The sequence below is a fragment of the Cebidichthys violaceus genome, unplaced genomic scaffold, assembly GCF_023349555.1.
Source record: "Cebidichthys violaceus isolate CVI_PGR_0920_01 unplaced genomic scaffold, fCebVio1.0.p SCAF_5, whole genome shotgun sequence".
Taxonomy (NCBI): Eukaryota; Metazoa; Chordata; class Actinopteri; order Perciformes; family Stichaeidae; genus Cebidichthys; species Cebidichthys violaceus.
This window is the reverse complement of record NW_027176705.1, coordinates 2,844,443-2,865,884: the sequence shown is the minus strand read 5'-3', so window position 1 is coordinate 2,865,884 and position 21,442 is coordinate 2,844,443. Positions and strand designations below refer to the sequence as shown.

General features: G+C 39.7%; 1 protein-coding gene across 1 annotated transcript in view; it reads left to right on the top strand.

Moving 5' to 3' along the window:
• The first annotated feature begins 3,158 nt into the window (after positions 1-3,158).
• Positions 3,159-21,442, top strand: part of LOC137887546 (potassium/sodium hyperpolarization-activated cyclic nucleotide-gated channel 2-like) — a 61,915-nt gene continuing 43,631 nt past the window's right edge. The window contains exon 1 of the mRNA XM_068730627.1: positions 3,159-3,838. Within this exon, the coding sequence (XP_068586728.1) occupies positions 3,159-3,838 (680 nt within the window). The remainder of the gene's footprint in view (positions 3,839-21,442) is intronic.

The window sequence follows — 21,442 nt, the reverse complement described above, 5'->3', positions numbered from 1 at the left end:
CGCGACCACACGCCTGTTTTACTCAAAATACGTTAAAAAAAAGCGTCTGTATGGATAGATGAATAGGCAGACTGCATGTCTGTGCTCCCTGTTTTAGTTGGCAACATGGCTGATATTTCTTTGGTAAACAAAGATAACTTAATGTTATGTTAAAGTTGATATTATTGTTATTGTGTATAGTTCCTGTCCAAATATGTGGACAAAGTAAAATGTGATGCTTTGGCAACATTAGGCTACAACGACCCATTTTAATTTGATAAGCAAATCTATAGTTATTTACAGAGTATCTCAAAAAATACTGTTGACAATATATTTATTTGAAGTTGGGGCCCGGTTGGTATTGTGCTATACAAAAAAAGAAATGCTGGAATACATGTAGGGATAATACAGTTTGTTGCCCAGTGACGTTTTACAGAAGGCTAGTTTTATGTGCAATAGAAAGCATATCCAGCCTCTTGAAAATGTCACTGTGCAAGCTTATTGTACTACACTACCTATATTATATATTGTACAGTATAATATCTAATAGTGGTAAGGAAATTTGGTATTGAAGGAAGAGTTTTGAAACGTCACTAGCTGTGTAAAGGACCACTTGCTTTTTGAGCTTTTGACAGCATCACCCTTCCCTCTTGGGTAAATACAGCTGGCTCATGTCCCAGTCCTGTGGGACCTAATAGGTTTGGAACACATGATAACAGGTGGTTGTGTATTAAGGAGAAATGGTAACCCCTGGAGGGTTGTGTTCTTTTTCTGCTATTAATAAATATGCCTGCTGTGACATGGTCATACTGTGTTGGTATAGCCCCAGTTTGTGCCACTTTTAGTTTCTTGTTAATTTTATATTTTTCATAGTAAAAGTTTATATTTTCCATGCTTTGTACAAAATAAGCACTCAGCTGTCACCTTTGTTTGCTTTTCAATAGCCTGGAAGCAATTGGAATGTTTTGTTTCCAGATAGTTTTGAGTGTCTTCAAAGTGTCTTTCAAAGTTCCGTTTGAATTTAGAACCACAGACGTGTTTCTTTGTGACTCTGTAGTCATCAATCAAAAAGATATAAGAAGCATACAATTGTAAACATAACATGAACAAACAATCTAGATATAGATCCCTTAGATTTGTATTTTTATTGTGACCAAGATACTGAGTGGGACATTTTACAGTTAAAAGAATTTGACTTGTCTGTGCTCTCTGGTGGACAAACTAAGGTGACACTGTTTCCAAAATTACCTCAGACCTATAGGTCTGAGGTAATTTATCTTGAGATAATGCAAGACTGAAATGCAAGCTATAGTTTGCATTTCAGTCTTGCATTATCTTGTTACTTACCATCCAACATACTGTATATCTATTTCTTATCTTTTTAATATTATTGCTTTGTTATATACTGCACCTGCGATACGCTATAATCAGCAGATGTATTGGCCTGACTGATTTGTTGGTCAAGCTCTATTCGTCTGCCATGTCTAGCTCTATGCAGTTTGCATTGAGCTAGACATGGCAATTTACCAGCCAACATCCATTTTGATCTCCCCTCCCTCTTTTATTCTTCGAGGTCGGGATGCTAACTTGACTAACGAGAGAGGCACAGCACAGGTAAGACATTAGACTGAAGAATGTAAGAAAAGGAATGATGGCGCTGAAAGAAGTTCACAACAAACTGAATAAATGAAATGTGCTAACTTTTGTTTTGTTTTTCTACTCTACTGTAGTTATTTGTTTACTACTCTATTTCCTTGAAATTGCACCTATAGCCAAGAAGTGGTTTCATTAATATAACTCTGGAAAGGGGCTGCTTAGAGTGTATTAACTGAAATCAAACACCTGAGGACTCTCACTGGGAGCAATGTAGTTGTGACTATGATGCAATTCATTAACTTTTTGGAATTGGGGGGGGGGGCTACTGAGGGTATTGTGAATGAATGACATAAACCCATGCTATCTGTCACTGACAATGAAGGTGTCTCCTTTTTCATATACATGTGCTAAATGTTTAATTATTTGGGGGGAAATATTGGGGATGTTAATGGCCATTACAAATCATAACTAACTCATAGGTTATATGTGAAATTGCATTATTCTATTTAAAATGCTATTTATTGATTTTTGTTTGTAATAAGCCTAGATGGGAAGGAAATATTTTAAATGTATTTATTACAAAATTATGAATTATTTCTTTCTTTTTAACCGTGTTGTGGCAAGATATGCAAGATCGATATGTTGTGAATTATAAATACTAATTGGACACATAAAATCAAATTATGTATACATATTTTGTATTCAGTAGCCCACTTATTTACATGTATTGACATTTGAGAGGTCAGTCACAGGTCTATTTGATAAATCACCTTTTGCCAAGTCTTTTCCAGCTTCCACTATATTTGTGTGCGCAAATTATGCAGCAGATCAGACTGATAATATGGCGATTTGTTTTTTTTGTGAAGCCCACAGCAGGGCTGAACAATCGGTTTGCATTGCCTATACCTGTAGACATAACTTAAGAGAACAGGACAGCGTTTTAAGAATGGGAAGAGCATTCCCCTTTAAACAAGGTGGGCTGAGCTTATTTGCAGTACGCGCTCCTATGGCAACCCAATAGATCAGCATCATGAATATTCACAATTCGCCAAAACGCACCATGACTATGGATCAGTGATGTCAGCGGTCCCTGGAATGCTCTACTGTATTTTGCGTGATTGTGTCGCGTTGTTTTGATGGCAGCTGGCAAGACATCTGGTGAAAAGAGCATCCTTCGTCGTGCATGACCTTTCCCTCGTCTCCGTATCACCGTCCGTCGGCACGTCCCTCACATGTCACGCTAAGGTGACTTTCAAGCAGTTTTTTCCACTTTTGCGCACAATGTCGGAACGGCACAAAGATGTACATCGGGGACGCAGTGGTCAAGCGGACCGCCCAGGCTGTGCGTGAGGACATATGCAAACTGTCAGGTAGTCTAACTATGTGAAAGAGTATCTTTCATCTGTTTCAGTAGAGCTACGGCGGTCCATGTCATGTGTAGCAGGCTTTCAGGGATTCAGATTAGCTCCAGACTGATCGCTCTCACAAACAGATAGGGAGCGCGGAGCTGGTGGCAATAATCGTTACTATACAGCCTAACAATCTGGATTTATTTAATTTCCCCACTAAGTCTCAATGTCATAATGGACAGGTTACACTCCTCCATGCGTAAAAGGCTCTACAGTTTGCCACAGCACATTGGACAGAAAGCATCTATAATGGGCGAAGGAGAAGACGCAGACAAGGACACCCGGAGGAAGAGTCTTAGGATGAAGCCTCTACCGTCGCCGACCTCTGGGGGAAGCTGCAAAGGCATCGGGGAGACCAAAAGTGGGGAGTCTGTGATCATGGAGACGGACATAGGGAGACCGATGAAGACCAGCTCAAACGGAGATTGTCGGAGATTTCGAGGCAGCCTCTCGTCCATCACAAGTCGCCATGTGCACGACTCTGACTCGGCGGAGGAGAGGCGCCTCATCACCGAGGGGGATGTCACCCCGAGCGAAGAGAGCCCCCCCGGAGCCATCGGTGATGGGCCGCCGGATCAAGGCGCGCAAGGGGCCAGCGGTGGCGGGGGTACCCTAAAAGACTCCACAGACCAGCAGCCAGGGTTTATAAAGTTGGATGGCATCGATCAAATTCTGCCGGACGACGAGAGATTATATCAAGCTGGGTTCATACACAGACAGCTTGGAGCAATGCTTCAACCAGGGGTCAACAAGTTCTCCCTGAGGATGTTTGGAAGTGAGAAGGCGGTTGAACGGGAACAAGAGCGGGTTAAATCCGCCGGATTTTGGATAATTCACCCGTACAGTGATTTCAGGTAAATGAACACCTTATGGCTCATGCTCTCCGAACAACAAAAGGTTTTAGAATTAAGCATCACGTGAACGTCGCTGCCTTTCACAGGTACAGATGTTTTACTCAGTGTGTTAGCATTTTATAATGATATTCATCAGCTTAAGAGCAGCCCATTCCTTGTTTTATTCAGCTTCATGGTACCTTCATTCTACTCATTCACTTTAAAAGATGACAAAGTAATCAATTGACTTTACTGCTTTATGAAAACACTCACGGGTTACTAATTAGTCAAATGATACATTTTTTAAATTGCCATAACACAGTATATTAATTAAAAAATTTTGTTTCAAGATACGGACATATTACTCTAGAGGCCTGTACTGTGTTGTGCTATGGAACAACACACAGATAACACAACCGTTGCTAATTAGAACAATTCTATCTTGGTCAAATATTATCCAAATGGATGCGTAAATGAAGCCTTTTACTGGTTTCTTCTTTATTTGAGAAAACTTGTGCTAAGGGGAGTTTGATTAGGGTTAGTAATGAGGCCTTCACTTCACATGGTCTTTACAGGCTTACTTATTGATTTTCTTTTTCTTCTTTTATATAAATGGTCTTTCAAAAAATACCAGGGTTAAGTAATTGTATTTGGATTAATAGTTAAAGTTCTAGAGCAATTTTGAAATGATCGATGCATTTTATGTCCGCATTTAATAAAGTGACAAACTGCAGGTGCAAAACTGAATAGAGAGAGAGAGTCCATGCACTCTTTTGTTGGCCTACAGATTTGCTCTTTTGTCAGTGCCCTTGAGTTTGTTATTGGCCATATACATCTGATTCACAGCCACATGGAGGCTCTTAGCTGGAAGATAGATTTAAGGTCCTTCATCCTTGCTTTTAGGAATTTAGAATGGTTGTCATACAATGCTTTTCATTCAAGTGCATGTGCATATGGACTTTTTTTTGCATCTCTGATGACAATGAAGTCCCAGCTGTGCTGTTTGTACAAACTTACTTATTGCCAGAACAGTGCTGTGGCTTGGACTACGTACTGTACACACTATACACATACATTGTGTGTTATGATATTGATATTATTAGATGCCTTATATAATATGGTTTTGATTGGAGAGTGCTCATATAATTTGCTTCCTTCAACCTATCTAATTGAATATAATTATTCGGGGAAAATACATCTATTTTGACTACCTTATAGCCTGTATTGTAAGTAGGTAATGAAGCTTAACTTTTTTTTAATTGAACGCATTTTACTCTGATTTAATAATTCAGGTAAATGGTTTCATTACAAGCTTTGTCCGCCTTGGCATTTACATGTAGTTCACATATGCACCAATCATTTAAATCATGTAGAGACTTCTGTGTTGTTGTACAATTGTATGGAGCAAGATTGTCACTGTTACACGTACTGTATTTTTCCTTGGCTGTGTCATTGAATGTTGTCCAGCCTGTCTGGTGTTTGATTGGCTATGATGGTTTAATGGCATGTGATATAGAAAATCACTTACCACAAAAGTGTGTTTTTCTACCTCAAGAACAAGATGTCTACTTTGAGAGACATGTGAGTTGAAGTGCGAGTTGCTTATAGGCCTGAGGTGTCAGTGGAAAAGGCTTGGACTCTTCCTAAAATAGAAAACAGGCACACTTGCAACAGGCAAGTGTGCCTGTTTTCTATTTAAGGAACAAATCAAATACACTGTGGTGTAGATATATATATATATATATATATATATATATATATATATATATATATATACATATATATATATATATATATATATATATATACATATATATATATATATATATATATATATACATATATATATATATATATATATATGTATATATATATATGTATATATATACAAACACCAAATATAGATGGTTTTTTTTGTGCATTCTTTTTTTGTTCCTTTTTTGTAACACCAGATTTCGGAAAAATCGTATCCCTGATTCAGGTATAACCCGACCCATGTGATCAACTGTGTTGTTTAGTGGTTCCAGTCTGTGATTGCTTTATTTTTTATTAAGAAATCTGTCCCTCTCCAAATAATATTTGTCCAATTTCTACTCAGGCAAAATCTGTAAACAAGGGCATAATATTGTCTGGGAACTATTTGTAGATATATGTATACTAAAACACTACACTGATTAGCGTTTCCTTTTTCCAAACCCACAGTTTAGACAGGTCATCATCAGGAAGTGAGACATGTATTAGACAGTTTGCCATTTTTGTTATGCTCCTTCCAGCTGGTTGTGTTTCGTCTGACCCCCTCTGCTCTCTTACTCACTGTGTTAAATGTCACGAGGAAGGGTGATTTGGGGCTTGGGGAGACTGTCCTGATACTGAAAGGTCAGATATTTGGCACCAGTCATCAGTTTTGAAGTGTCTTTGAGCAAGATGCTGGAACGGGGCTCCATGCTGCACTTAGTGGACTAGATGGATATGTGACTCTCATTGAGATCTATCAAAATAATGAAAATGCACTGAGAGGGGAATGCTCTAAAACATTAGGTTAGCCAACCACTTGTTCGGGGTCTGAGGGCAGATACTGTATATTACCATAATTAAACATTTTGCCGATTTGAGAGCAGTTTGCTTGTGGTTTAGTCACTCAACTCTATCATAATCACCCAGCTCTACAATTACAACCACAGACGTGGCACTCAATCAGGAGAGTAAAAGTATTGAGGCTGGGCTTAGGCTAACTATGGGAAAGGATTCTTGTACATTTTTTGTGTGTGTGACCAACATGAAAAAGATAAAACATAAATAAACTCCTTAATTGTCAAATATTCAAGTATAATGGTTAATTACCAAAATAAGTCAGCATGATACCTTTTTATCAGCATGAAAATGTGTCAAATAATATTTAAAACCAATCTCCATGAGAGATAGGGGAAAAATAGTGCATCATGTCAAGTTAACACGGCGTGGTGAGATGAGTTACAGCTAGTATTTTATTTTTAATGAACTGAAGGAGAAACGTGCTATTTGGACGCCTACTTTCTCCAAAATCAGGATCAGAGACAGGACAAGATGGCTGTAATTAAAGTGCACAAGGAGATGAGAGGGACCTTTTAATGGGCCCAGAGAAGAGAAGGGTCTCTGAGACGAAAAGTTTTATTCCCATGTCTGCATCAAAGCTTTGGCACTATAAACTCAAATTAGAGTGTCACAAGGAATCACTAGTCATCACTGCTCTCCGAAATTCAGCAAAATCTGCTCTTGTCAAGTATTGTATAACGCTAAGAAGCAAGGGAGGAGCAATATCTTGCAAGGGAAAAAGACGGATTAAAAATGGCATCATAATCCAATCTACAGCCTCATTTCCAGATCCAAAGCTGAACAGCCTTGTTCGATTATGAACAAGCATCCAGTAAGCAGATGTGGTCAGTTAACCACAGTGACAACTTCAACTGGGAAAAAAAGGACACAAGCCTTCCTTTAAAATGACTGATTCAGTTGGAGTCTTTTAAATAAGGACGATTATTACTGTCCTTAAGCACATGCTGACCATGACATATCTGTGGGGGTTTGAAAGGACTTGAACAATACATATGATTGATTGGTGTTGGGATTACTGCCGCCTCTGCCTTGCTCCTCACTGGATGCTTTCTTGTCACTGTCATAAAAATGTGACTTTAAAAGCTGCTGTACCATAAACTGTGTTGAGACCTATATCGAAGCTGCATGTCCGTGGTCGTAAATAGAGATTGATAAAAGTCATACAGCGTTTATTGTCCCTTTTGAAGAATATTTCAGTGCTTGATTGACAAATTGATACTCTTCTCACACAATGGATCCTCTATCTGCATGATGAAAACCAGGGGATTTTTTCCTACCTGTTGTATAGAGCCCTTTGAGTGGATTCTATCAATGCAGCAGCATTGTGCAGAGTTCTAGACGAGTGATGCGGCGCAATATTAGAATGCATCCCTCTGATCATCAAGTGCCTTTTAATTATCTTGTGATTCAGAACCCGGAGGACACATCTGTTGGAAAGTCTTTCACATTTCCCTGGGGAGATAGAAAAGAAGGTGTCGCACATTATAACTTTTTTTTTGCACTGAAGGCTCTATTAATCCCCTATTTTTCCTTTAGAACCGCGTTGCCAACCCTATCAGAGAGCGGGGTCGGCTGTCCTGCAGTTTCTGTCAATCAGTTAAATCCCTTTGCAACAGTCAGGCGAATCCTTCCATCCCCTCTGTAAAGTCCACTTTTTCAACAGCATTTTATTCCTCCCACACATCCAGTTCTGTTTCCCAGAAGACACTTACCTAGACAGTTGCAAAAATAAATCCTCTGAAAAGACATCTTACAACTTCTGTTATTTTTTTTGTTGCAGAGAATACATTAAAGAAAAGTAGAGCAGATGTAGTCACCGATGTGCACATTAAGGCTGTGATATAGTTAAAGGAAAGTAACATTTAGTCAAAGTGTTGACAAATGAAAATGTGCACTGTGTTCCTGAAAGCATTTATGTTGCCAAATAATTTAACCAGTTTCTGAGTTAATGTTTCATTCTCTTGCTACAATGAGTCATAGCTGTTTTTGTGTCCACCATTAGCCCAGATCGAAAAAATATTTTTCGGACAGCTTCACACAATAGCATAGTGGTGTTGACTTTTGCGACAGACTTTTCATTTTGTGATGAATCGGGGTAGGGGGGGTGGGATATAAATCCCATGGTTATTATTTCCTTGATAAATTTGAGATACTGCACAAATTGTGCACCTTAGCTTTGTAGTCCTTATCAAGCATTAGCAGCTACCAACAGCTACAGGCTGTACTGGAGTGTGCGCATGTGCATCCGTGTGTCTGTGTGTATTACGTTTGTGAGCATATGGGATCAGATTTAATAACATCATTCTCAATTTCAGTCAAGTCGAATACGGTTCATTTGAGAGTATGTTTTGCTATTGATTTGTTTGGGTCTCGTGGGGCCTCTAGCTTGCCGCCAGTGGATTTATTGAAAAATGAGATGGAGAAACATACACGGCTGCAGCACGGGTGATTCCCCTTCATGTGGCGGTGGCAGGAGTCATAGGCTGGGTGAGAGTTACACAAAGGTCCAGGTAAGGTGCTAGGGATGCAGTAGAGGAACGTGAAGCCTGGACATTCAGAGCCCCATTTAAATAGTTTTTGACAGGTTTTTTTTAATGCTGCAACTTTTAATGATGATGATTGGAAAAGCAATATCGGATGAAAACGTTTTGTAAAGATGTATGAATTGAGTCCAGACTGTAGAATCATAGCGTGTGCCCTCACGGACCACGGCTACTGTAGTGCTACTATGCATGGGAAGAGAAAAAAAAAAACATTTTGACAGTACATAGGATGAATGACACTCTATTCCTTTCAGTCTCCATTAAATAATTCCTTCTTTAATTTAGTGAGGGTAAAACATGGGGATTACAGATGGTTCTGGCTGGGCCTGAAAGTGGGGTAATCAAAATAGGCTGCAGTGCTCATCCACGAATATTAGGAGCCAAGAGATTATTACAGCACAATTTATTTAATGGAGGGAGCCCAGGGATGATGTGCGTGGCCGGTGGGTGGAATGTCGCCTGTCATAGTGGCAGAATGATTGAACGGTACCGCGTGACCTCACCAGGCACACTTGTGTGGGAGTGTGAAATCAGGACACAAGATCACAACTTTAAGAGAAAGGCCTTTCTTTCCCACTGTTTTTTTTTCGCATGTCAGTGTTACCCCCCCCCCCCCCCCCTCCTGTCATTAAATTCAGCTTTAGGTATTAGGCAGAGAGCTGAGTTTAACCTTGGCAAAGTGATGGTAATCTCGAGGTGAGATTATATTGATTGATTGGACATCATATACATTTTGAAAATGGGAAAGCCTGCTGGAAGCCTTTTCTGTTAAGTGCCGTCACCCAGCTGGTATGCTTGATGTATTTTGGTCACCTGACAAATGTAATGTGGTGTGTCCTTCCTGCACCACCATCCTCTGCACTGCAACATCAATTTATAATCTCTCTAGGTGGATACACAACACTAGTCAGCCCAGAGTTTTACCTCTTCACACATTTCAGTGTCAAATTTATTTCTCTTTCCACTGGAGAGATGTGATTATTTTCCCACTGACCAGAGGTAAATATGTCAGTGTCACTCATCTCAACATTTCAGGGTGGTTAGTGGTGAAAATGTGTATTTATTTATTTTGTAACAAATTGTCACCATATAGTCAAATTTGAAGTGCCTTGTGTGTTAACTAATGTTGACATTTCTGTATTTCTGTTCATACATTCTGCTTCTGGTGCTATGGCGTCATTTTAGCACCACTTCCTGGTTTGGAAAAGAGACAAGTTACAATATCTATACTAAGAGTGCCCACTTTCTCCATGCAATGGACTGACACTTGATCCTTATTGACCTTCCCTGTCCATGTGGTTACAGCAGAATTTGTGAGCATTCTGACACTGAACACATTCATTGTGCAAAAGGGGCTGCAACTGATTTTTACTCTGTGGAGATAAACATTGAATTTGCCAGTGATGCTTTACCTTATGCTTCTTTGTTTGGCCTGTGGCACAGTAACAATTATTTTCCATCCAAATCGTGGGTCTAGTTATAAATGTCATTATACATCTTTATTTTTAATTCCAGTATGACATGTAATCTGCTCTGCTCTAAAAGCAATACACATCAACACAGATTACATATAGGTGTAATCTTCCAATGATACCCAAGAGGGCATTCTTTGATTACGTGTGCTGCAGTGATTCAGACCTCTGCATCATTATCTAATTGATAACCAGAATAAATAGTATTATCTCTGGTAATGACTGAAGAATTCACTACACATATAATATTATAATTATAATATATAACTTTGAGAAGAAAAAAATCACTTGGTTTCCAGCAATTAAGAAAGCACAGCACGCTGTATTTTATGGGAATTGTCACCATGGTTGGAATGAATAATTAAGATAGCTTGGGTTAAAATACCTCCTGTATGCGATTGATTTTCTCTGAGGTCTTACATTTACGTCTAGGCAGGCCGTTCACACACAATCATGGGTGGAATCCTTTTTACAACAACTTTTCTAGGTTTATCTTCATGCCTATTTAGGAGCCAGATGGTTGAGGTTTGCTAATTTTTACAATGCAACAACGGTCCAAATACACTTATATTATAAGGGATCTCAGTACCCCACTGTTTTTGACCTGAGCCCATCTTTTTGCACCACATGCAGGTTAGAATTAACTCAAGTGTTAATTGCCAACTATATTTTGACCTAGATTCACCCATCAGCTAGTGAAAAATGGTATGCTGAGAGGCTGCTCGGTGTTTATTTTTCAAAAATGATACCCTATGTTTTTATGCATACAGTTACCAAATCTCAACTTTCCTTGCGTTGACCTCTGCAGCCCCAGCCTGTTCATTCCCCCTCACACAGATTCTGATCTAGTACAGGTTGACCTTTTCAGCCCTGCTTGTGTCCCAGGTGGATTCTCACACCCTCTGTCTCTCTGAAATTGGATTGCTTTTCCCCCCTATCAGCCTAGATAGGAAATGGCCAAGATGTCAAACTGGCCCAGATATGCTGCTCCAGGGGGTGGACACAATATGAGAAATATCCTATTAAAAGTCACTTTAATTTTCATGTAAGACATTCCCCATTACCAAGCCAGCTTCACAGACAAGTTCTAGTCATTTCAGAGCCAATTAGCAGAATGTGCCAGAAACAATAATCAGTTCCATGTGCAGGTGACTCAGGTGGGCGAACATGAGATACCACCAGAGATATCATTGTGACAAGACTGTGTCATGACGTTTCATTCTTCTACGTCTCAATTATCCCTCTGTTTTTTGCTTAGCTTACCGTTAGTCATTCCATTGATAAGATAAAACTCTCCAGCCATCTGTGCAGAACAGACATGGCAGGAGGACGAGCATTTCCTTAGATGACCTCTCCAGGTGTACTCTGTAAGAATGTATAGAAGGCTAAAGCACTTTGGAAACAGTGGGGTTTCCACTCAGACAGGACCAGAGTCCAGTGCGCTGAATAAAGAACTCTGCATGTGGCTGGCGTGATTCACAAGAAATGCTTCCCTGGATCAATGTGTTTGGCCTGGCCCTGCCACATGCTGGGTGTCTAGAAGACTCCGACAAATGGCTGGATTATGGGACATGCAGTGGTGAAAGACAGATTGTTCCCTCTCCTCTGCTATAGGGACGGGGTGGGGGTGGGCTGCTATGTTCATAGTCGATAGCATGTCCTCTTTTTTTTCCCAGACCAGTTCCCGGTGCAAACATTGGAGAACGGGCAGCAGACTGCTCTCCTAAAAAACTCCAATATGAGTTTCTGATAGCATCCATAACTCTTTAATGTGGAGATTGTGCCTGTGTTCCCCTCCAAACACTAATAAACTTGTATTACTCGACAATGTTACTAAATTAGATTTATACTGCTAGATTTAAAGTTTGCCTACAGTAGCGTTCTATATCAGCAGGCCTTTTATTAATATTTTGTGCTATTTGATACTCCTTTACTGCCCTGCAATGTTTTCACTTCTCTCCCACATCAAAAAGGGTTTCCAATCTTTATGACACCTCACAACACTCTATAAAAACATTTGCCACTAAGGTCTATTGTTTAGCCTTGCATTAGTAATTGCTTTTAAGATAGATGACAACTGATGTCTTGCCAAGTAGTGCTTGCATTAATATTTCACAAAAATACAGATACAGAGGCAGTTATCGCCACACCACCTTCTGTTTTTGACTATAAGTTAAAAATGCTTTCAAGTTAAGGATGAAATCCATCAAGAATCTATTCCACACTACTACTGCTGTCACTACTGCCGCCAAGTCTTTCTCAGATACAAACAGAAAAAAGAAAAGAATTGCAAGAGAAAGTTATTTCAACCAGTTGAGAAAGTCCTTGCTGACATTTGAACGGATAAAAACTTTTCAGTTTTCCAGTCACTTCCTCTCCATTGAGTCCTCTACATCTGCATGAATATTTTGTTTCAACTAGATTAGGTGACTGAATCTGTAAGATGAAGCTGGATCTAGAAAAGTTGATTATTAGTGAAATCTTCCACTGTGTTCTGCTTATTATCAGCAAAGTTACCTGAATATAGATGTATGACCAGGTTTGGATTTATTCCATGAGAAGTGAGAGAGCACTGAGAGGAACTGATCCACGGGCCCATCTTTCTTCAGGTTGTGCAAGCCCTCGTCTGAAGGACAGTCTAGATTAGGAGACATATGTCCTTGGTCATCTAGCCCCAGCTTCCCTTTCCCAGTTTGCAATGGCATTCTGTCTTGTGAGGTTGTCCTTTTCTTGGATGGGATGTCTGCCTCAGATGGGCTACACTGGGAGGGTTGAGTTTTTTTTTAAACTCCAAGGTTTTACCCAGTTCCCCAGTGTTTGATTGAATAGGGGGCAGCAGCAAAGCTGGTGTGTGTAAATCCAACCCTGACCCTGTTTAGCATGTACAATCGAGAAATTATAGAGCTAACAAATAAACATGATAAATCCTGCCCTGTTTGGTTTAACAGTCAGATAAGCCTTCGCTTTTGCTTACTCACGCAGACCAGCAGAAATCAGCTAAACAGCATCTCCTCTCCGATTTGATTTGATTTCATGCTCCGAGTGTCTTCTTAGTGAGGCTTTTCCATCAGCTTTTAAGCTCTATTAATTTTGGTTTTATTCACCTCTACCTTTGTGTAATGTTGCTCAAAACAACAGTGTGGAAAGAAAAGTCACGACTCCTATTTCCAGAAGATCGGACTGATATGGATCTGTCTCATACTCTTCCTCACTTGGCTGTCCCTGTCCTTTTGTCCTAATATGTTCTACAGAGTCAGATTTTCCTTCCCTTTTTTCCTTCTTTTCGTATCTCTTCTCTCCTTGTCACCCTTTGACCTCAGATCACCGTTTTGGAGATGGATAGAAAAGGCTTTCATTGTGGCTGCTACATTTGCTGATTGCAGCACCTGAAGTGGTGAAGATAATGGCCCAGTACTGGTGCAGCCCAGAGCAAGGGCATAAGGTGATGGTGTACAGTGTGACCAGCGCCTGTTATTTTAGACATTACATTATCTTAGCACTTCATCTATCTTATGAGAAATCCCGTTGCTGCATCTCTCTCCGGCTCTCTCCTGTCCAGCAGAGCAGCGGACTGGTGGGGGAGGGGTCTTTGTGTTCAGTTGGGAGGCACTGGCCAGTCTTTCCTCTGCCACACTCTGAGGTTGGCTGACAGGGGACCCCTTTAACATGACCCTAAGGACCTTGTGGGAGATAACAAGGCATCATGATAAAACAGATGCAATTAGTGGCGGGATGACAGTCAACAAAGCTGGAGCACAGATACTGGCACATGCTAGTAGGATAAGTGCATGCTCACGGAATCGGCTGGAGAGCTTTGTGTCCTCTCGGTGTCTTCTCCAATACAGCTCTGCCACTCACTGTCTCTCTACTATTATTTTCCACACAGGGGGCATATTTGTTTGCTGACAGCTAACTACCTGTGTACACTATTCTTTCCTCCGAGTAGATAGGTAGCAGGTTGCACTCTGGGAAGCTGTGTTGGCTTTCTGATTACATCTGGTGAGTTTGTGAAGTGGCTTTGGTGATTTCATGATTTAGTCAGAGCTCTTAAGTGCACACTTGTGAGCTATTCAAACATCAGTGCAAATTTAGGCTGGACTTATTTCAATAAGTGGATCTGGGGCATATTCTTGAGGGTCTGGGACCGACGCTGTAGCATTTAGAGGGTGTCCCTAAGATGGTTAGCCTGGTTCCAGACCTCTGAATCGCTGCCCACAACTCCAATTTTGAATGAAGGAAAACTGGAAAGAAACAAATAATTCAGTGATGATTACGCTACTGAATGATTCAAATTCCTTTCAAAGCAGTAACAAAGAATCGTCATTAAAGCAATGTGCTGTGATACAATACAGAACATTGATGCAATACACCCTGTGAGTAAATATGAAGAGTTGCAGCAAGAACATCTTTCTATGTTTAAGATAATTTTATATCCAAATCCAGTGGCATCATAGTAGGAGCAATATAATGCACCAAACACTAAATGACCCACAAACAGATAGAGGGAGGTGAGTTTTGTTTGAAATGAAAAAGTACGACCAAATCCATGCAAAATGCTTTTCAAACATAACAAGAGTTTTACCTCAAGACAAAAGAACCTGTATTCTGTTTGTCAGTTGATCATAAATGAGAATCATATTCAATACAGGCTGATTTCGCTGCTGTGTTTATAATAAGTACTGATGTAAAAGTTCAAAACTTAGATTGAGTTGTTGTCAAATGTTACTCTGTGATTCAAAAGATCTGTTAAATTTCAGAGTGATCGCATTCTCCACTCTTGTGTTTTAAGTTTCGGTGGTTGTGCGCCTCCTTCTTTCACATTTGTCAGTGTCAAATCTTTAAGGGGGCAGACATCTATCTATTAGAAAATGTTCTTCTGCAGCAGATGTGACATTGCCTTTAGCATTGTCTTTCTCCTGGCTGTGTTGAATAACAGTCCTATACAGAGCTTTAGAGGTGAATGAAAAACTGTACACTGTGCCTTTACCTTCATGTCCTACAATAGAACTACTTGTAATCTTGTTTCTGAATCTCTTTTATAAGTGTTAGGTAAGGTGGACTCCTTTCAGTTGATGTTACCTCTCTCCTCTGTGGGTATTTAGTAAAGCCGTCTGTTTTCTTGTAGCCTGAGGTTGGGGAGATTTGCCTCTTCCTCTGATGAAATCTGCCATAGTTTGATAAAACATCATGCCTCACCTAAATATAGCCACCTGCAACTGCACAGCCCCAGTGTAATGTGCAGTGTGCCTGCTGGCTGTGCTTGGCAAAGACAGCACCGTTATGACAGTTCATTGGAGCAGGTGACAACAAAAATAGGATTAACCCTTTATAACCAATTTGTTTCTCCTTAGACACTTAAATCTTGATGTGAGTGCCAACTGGCTTGTGTAAACTAATAAGCTGTTCTTTTGTGGGGAATAAACAGGCACTTTTTTGCTGTTACAGATGTTGTTCTCCTGTTAATTGTGATAGGCTTTATTATTTGTAAAATTAAGGTTTTTTTTCTATCTCACTGGAGCCTTTTATGCTTAATTTGTATTCAATGCTCCTCATTTATTCCTTCAAAGATGGCAGTGGGGTAAATGATGTAAATGTCAGTTATCTTTTAAGTTGAATTTGGATTCAGATTCTGTGTCCTTAAACCACAGACTCGTGGGATCGCCTGAGATCCCAGCTGACATTACTCTCTTTAAGAGGTTGTAGACTCAGTTTTAACGCTAAACAACCTAAATCATCCATTGGTACAAATGTTATGCTACCTTGTAGGGGAAGGAGGTTAAATAAAGCTCCAAAGTTTGGCTACATTTTGGAGTTTTTATTTTGAAAAACAGGTATGGCCGTTTTCATCAGTGTCCCATGACTTCTCACCTGAAGATGCCTGAATGAGTCTCCCTTTTACAGATATACACACTTTATATTTAATCCCATATATTTCAATCCCATACAATTTTAAAACGTGCAGTTTTTTGCATGTAGTATAATGTATTGTTTTCTAAAAATAGTTTCTGCATATTGGATTAATTTCCCTATGTATAATAACAATAAGGGGGTTACTGAGCAATTTCCAGAACAAGACTGCTCACCATCCAAACGCCGAAAAATGCAATTTTAGCAGAGATCTCCAAAAGTCAAAAGTTTTCGATACCAAATCACAGGATGTCTGACCATTTTTAATCTAATCCAAAAATGTGCAAAGAGTTGCTGGAGCTGAGGGGGTTCTGGGTGATTCAGCAGAGCAGACAGCTAGCAGCTAGCGACCTGGTATGGCCCTCATCTGTCACTCAAAGCAGCCAACCCCTCAATTATGCCTTTCTCTTTTGTACCAGGCTGTAAAAATGCTTATCTCAGCTGTAAAGTTTGGCATTTTGGGGGTCTATGGAGATTGATTTGCTTTTAGAGCTATAGCCTCAAATTGCCATTTTAACAATTGCAGTTTTTGGCACTTTCGTGTTGGCTTCATTTCTCAGCGCTGGAGGTTTCCACTTGACACACACACACAAATTAATTATTCAAAAGGGAAACAGCTTTCTCATTTAAAAACAGATACATTCATATCATTTAATCAGCCCAAATCACATTTACAGTGCACACAATGTTGGCTAGTGCCCCTGTGGAAGTGCAGTCTGGGAGCACTCACTGTTCTTCTGCTGTTCCCATTCAGTCAGTGTGGTGCAGAATAAAGGGAGGCACTGTTAAATGCTGTCTGCCACTTGTACCTGACATGACAGATGATCTGCTTGCAAGCTTTGCCATCATTCTCCCAGCATGACAGCCAACAGATAGACATCTCTACAAAGGAAATATAAGTTCACACACCCATGCATGCGCAAACACAAACATATACCCCCTTTATATGCCCTATATGTGCAGGACTATATACACCCCATTGCTGTATCCCTTGTGCCCCCTCAATTTAAATATAGGCTACTCCTGAAAGGTAAGTGTATGTCCATTTCAGGGTGCTTTTGGTGGCTCACAGTCCCTTTCAGGTAGCCTGGCTGGCAGGGTGAGGAGACTGAGAGAGGCTTATCGTGTAGTCAGATGCACTCTGAGGGTGACAACATGTTCCTGGTCACCCCACCGGAGAGCAGAGTGGGCTGTGGCTCTATCCCCACAGACAGCAAAATGTCAGGGCTCCGTTCATCAGTACATTGAACACTCAGCCCCACAACAAGTTAGATGTGAGCTATTCTGCTTGTTATTCCCAATGTGTCTAGTGGTTCTCTGCTTTGCTGGTCTTCAGTTTAAACATATTTTTAGTCTACTTCCTTGTTGTTGCGGACAGCTCTGATGTTCCCCAGTGGTCACATAATCATACAAACACACACAAGCTCTGGCTGCGTTTTTCAATAGAATGTGATTATATCTTGTTATTATCACGTTTTTATCTGATCTGTTTTTTTATTTTCAAAGCCTTGTTTACAACCAAACGAAAAAGTCAAGTCATCAGCAGTTTCACTATCATTATTATTCGTCATTATTTGTTATACATAAAAGAAGTATTGAATTGCTGAAACTGCTTTAATACGCATAAACTGGACTTTTAATAAAATAAGATAAAATAAGAACAGTTCAAATGAGATGTTTTCTTCACTCTTAACACGTAATATCACCTTCACAGCACCAGTGCTAGATCGCTGCATTTTGCTTTCATTTTATTTCAAGACAGGTGGTATGCCAGCACACAGCGTGAGTCAGTGATTTGGGATGCATACAGAGATATGGGATTGTTTAATGCCTTTGAAATGTCCGCCTAACATCCCGCATTCGCCCAACTGTATTTATAGAACAATGTTCTTCTATGTCAGGGTCCCAGTGAATAATAAAACACAGTAAATGGATCCCTTCTATGTTTAGGGTTAGGCCTGACCTCCATCAGGAGGCAACCACAAGAGTGCAAAGGAGAAATCATGAGGATTTACTCTATGCATGCACACACACACACACACACACACACACACACACACACACACACACACACACACACACACACACACACACACACACACACAAGTGCATGTAAAACCACAGTCTACATGTACAAACACTTCAAATCCACAAGGATTCCAACACATCTCTTTGAAATTCTGCATACTGAGCGATGTCCTTATCCCAAAACATTGTTGTGGATCAATTACAATTTTGTTTAAGGGGTGACCTCAAAGTCCCTAATGGTCATAGGACGTCTTCCACTAGTAGATTGATTTATTTTAAAATCCAATGGTAATACAAAAAGGTACCATGATTTTCTTTTTGTTGTTGTTTTTTGTGTGGTGCATTTCCCTTCATATTTAGAAAGATGCATTTTCACAATGAGCATACAAGAGCTGCTATCAATCTCTCCTATCCCCACCATCCTATAAAAAGTGAGGCTTACTCAAACAGGTGGCAGCAGTAGCAGTGTTCTGCCAGGGAGCCGTCCAGAGGTCAGAATGCTGTCTTGTGCTTTCTGCAAAGATGTTGAGAAGCTCTCCTCCAGCACTTATTTTTCTATTTCTTCATTCATACAGCATCATCTAACTGAAGCCAGATATATTTTACAGACTTCACCTCTATGGCTTGTCTTGTTCTTTTGTGGCTCTGAACAATATCCAGTTGTTGAACTCAGATTGCCTGCATCATCCGTTTAAAGTCCATTTCTTCCATGCTTTGGTTTATCATCAAATACTTTCAAAATGAATGACATCGCCATCAGCTTCAACTGTACTTTGTGCTATTTTGTTTATTAGCAATACCCTGGCACCTTATTTACATGAAAAAGCTTTGAATCAATTCACTTTCATTGTGAATTAGAAGGCCATCCGGCACCCTATCTGGCCCATGGTAAGCTCAGAATCAGTGCTGCTGCAGTCCATTCACCAGGAAAATATGTTGGCATTGTAAGTTTCTGCAAACCATGGAAATGTTAAATGTGAACACTTTTTCACTCGGTCAGAGCAAGCGACTTAGTACAGTCAGCAACGTGCACAGCAAGTGATGTAGTACCATCACTGTACTAAAAGTTACATGGTATGAAAGTTACGTGGTGTAATTACAAGTATAAAAAGCGAGAAAGTCCACTAAGGGTGGGTGGGACCAAGGTGGATGGGTCAAACAAACACAGGATTTTAACCCAGAAGGCCGTTGTTCTTGTCCTGTGTGAAACCAAAACTAAATGTTGACTTTATGCTTTATGTATCATTGGTACGCTTGTTATGTAACGCTGTGTAAGAAAGTCTGCTAATGGTGGTTGTTTTTTTGTTGTTTAAAGCTAACTTTGAAGTATTCCAATTATTGCCCATGTTTCCTCAGCGTATGTGTATATGTTTCTGTGTGTGCAATAGATATGAAACTGAGATGTGTCTGTGTATGCTGTAAATTTATGTGTGCATGTGTGAAATGCTCTTATAAACTGTAACCTTAGCGCGTTACAACTTAAACGTCTGTTACATAGCATAGTAGTTTTTCTGTATTTTACAGTCATAACAAGTAATGTTACGTTTTTCTACAGATTTATGTGTTAAGAGTCGAAGAGACCTCTTGTGTCCAAATACAACCATGTCATGACTCATGACATCACAGATTTCTTTTGTTTTACCTCCGTAATGAATCAGCAATGATGTTTAGTCATGCTTACAGAAAAGAAAATAGAACAAAATCTCAAATTATTAGCAGTGACCAAGTCTGCACCATTTAAATGGTCAAGTTTCTTTTATAGCAACGAAGGACATTGATTGTAGTTGCATCAATGGTAATATCAAGGTACATCATAAGGGTAAAACTACCTGGAGTTGTTGTGCTTTATCTCAAGCATATCTCAAAGGACTTTGAAGAGAAAAGGCAATTTTAGATCTAACTAATCCTAAATAAAATGATGAACTGTAAAACTCATTAAAAACATTAAAGCAAACACACGCATGCAAAGAAAAGAAAAAAACAAACAAAAGGAATATCATGAGGAAGGAAACAGGGTGCCAGGTTATGTCGTATCCTTTCTTCCTTGTTTCCTGGCCCTGCTCTTGAAATTGGCTTTGCATAGAAACAGATCTTTGTGGCCCAGTTAATGATGAGGTGGGTAAATCATCAAAGCTCACTGGGCTGGTCTACCATGCAGGACCCCCTCACGGTGCGAATATCCAGGATATATCACCCTTAACACAAAAGAGCCAATCTAGATTCAATTACCAAGCCAGCAGAAAGTGCAATTTATATCCAAACTCTCGGGCCTGGAAGACGGACGAGGTGGCAGCACAGTATGCAATTAACATTTAACCCTCATTGACCTTTTGAGTTGTAATTTACAGTACAAACACAAATAGCTTTCACATCAAGCTGCTGTATGGCATAGTGGGGAAGTTACATATGTATAGGTTATCATTACACCTTGTGTGGATATGCTTGCTTCCACCACTCATGCACACCCAAAGATAAATAAATTAAAAATGAATAGGTGGTGAGTCTCAGAGTGGGTCCCATCATTGGTTGCTTGTACAGCGAATCTGTGGTTAGATAGAAACAATCTCTATACTTCTGCAATGTTTGCCAAGCAGTTGCAGTGAGTATGTGGGTTGATGTATTGTGGTTAGGCCATTTTCTAAAAAGTGACTCTTAAAAGATGAGAAAAGATTCATATTCATATCCTCTTCAAGGTATATCTACTAGTATATAGTAATATAAAGACTTGAACAGTCAAACAAACAATTTAAATGTAAACACAGAGAATTTAATTTTGATTCATGCGCTGGTGTACTTGAGAGCCAAAATACATCATTAAACATGTGATCTCAGTATGCCATATTTAACAGTATAAATTATTTGTGCGTTGTCATAGCAAAAAAGTAAGTCTATGATTGTCAGAAATAAGCATCGCAAGTGAGCATTTAACTTAACTAGACAAGTGAACTCTATACTGTAACTATAACTTACTTGTGATAGACCTTTTTTAAAGCAGACATTTCATTTTTCTTAAGAGGAAAAGCACATGTGTTATTAATAACATTAATGACTCTGTTCTATTCAGGTGACTCAGTAAGCCATGT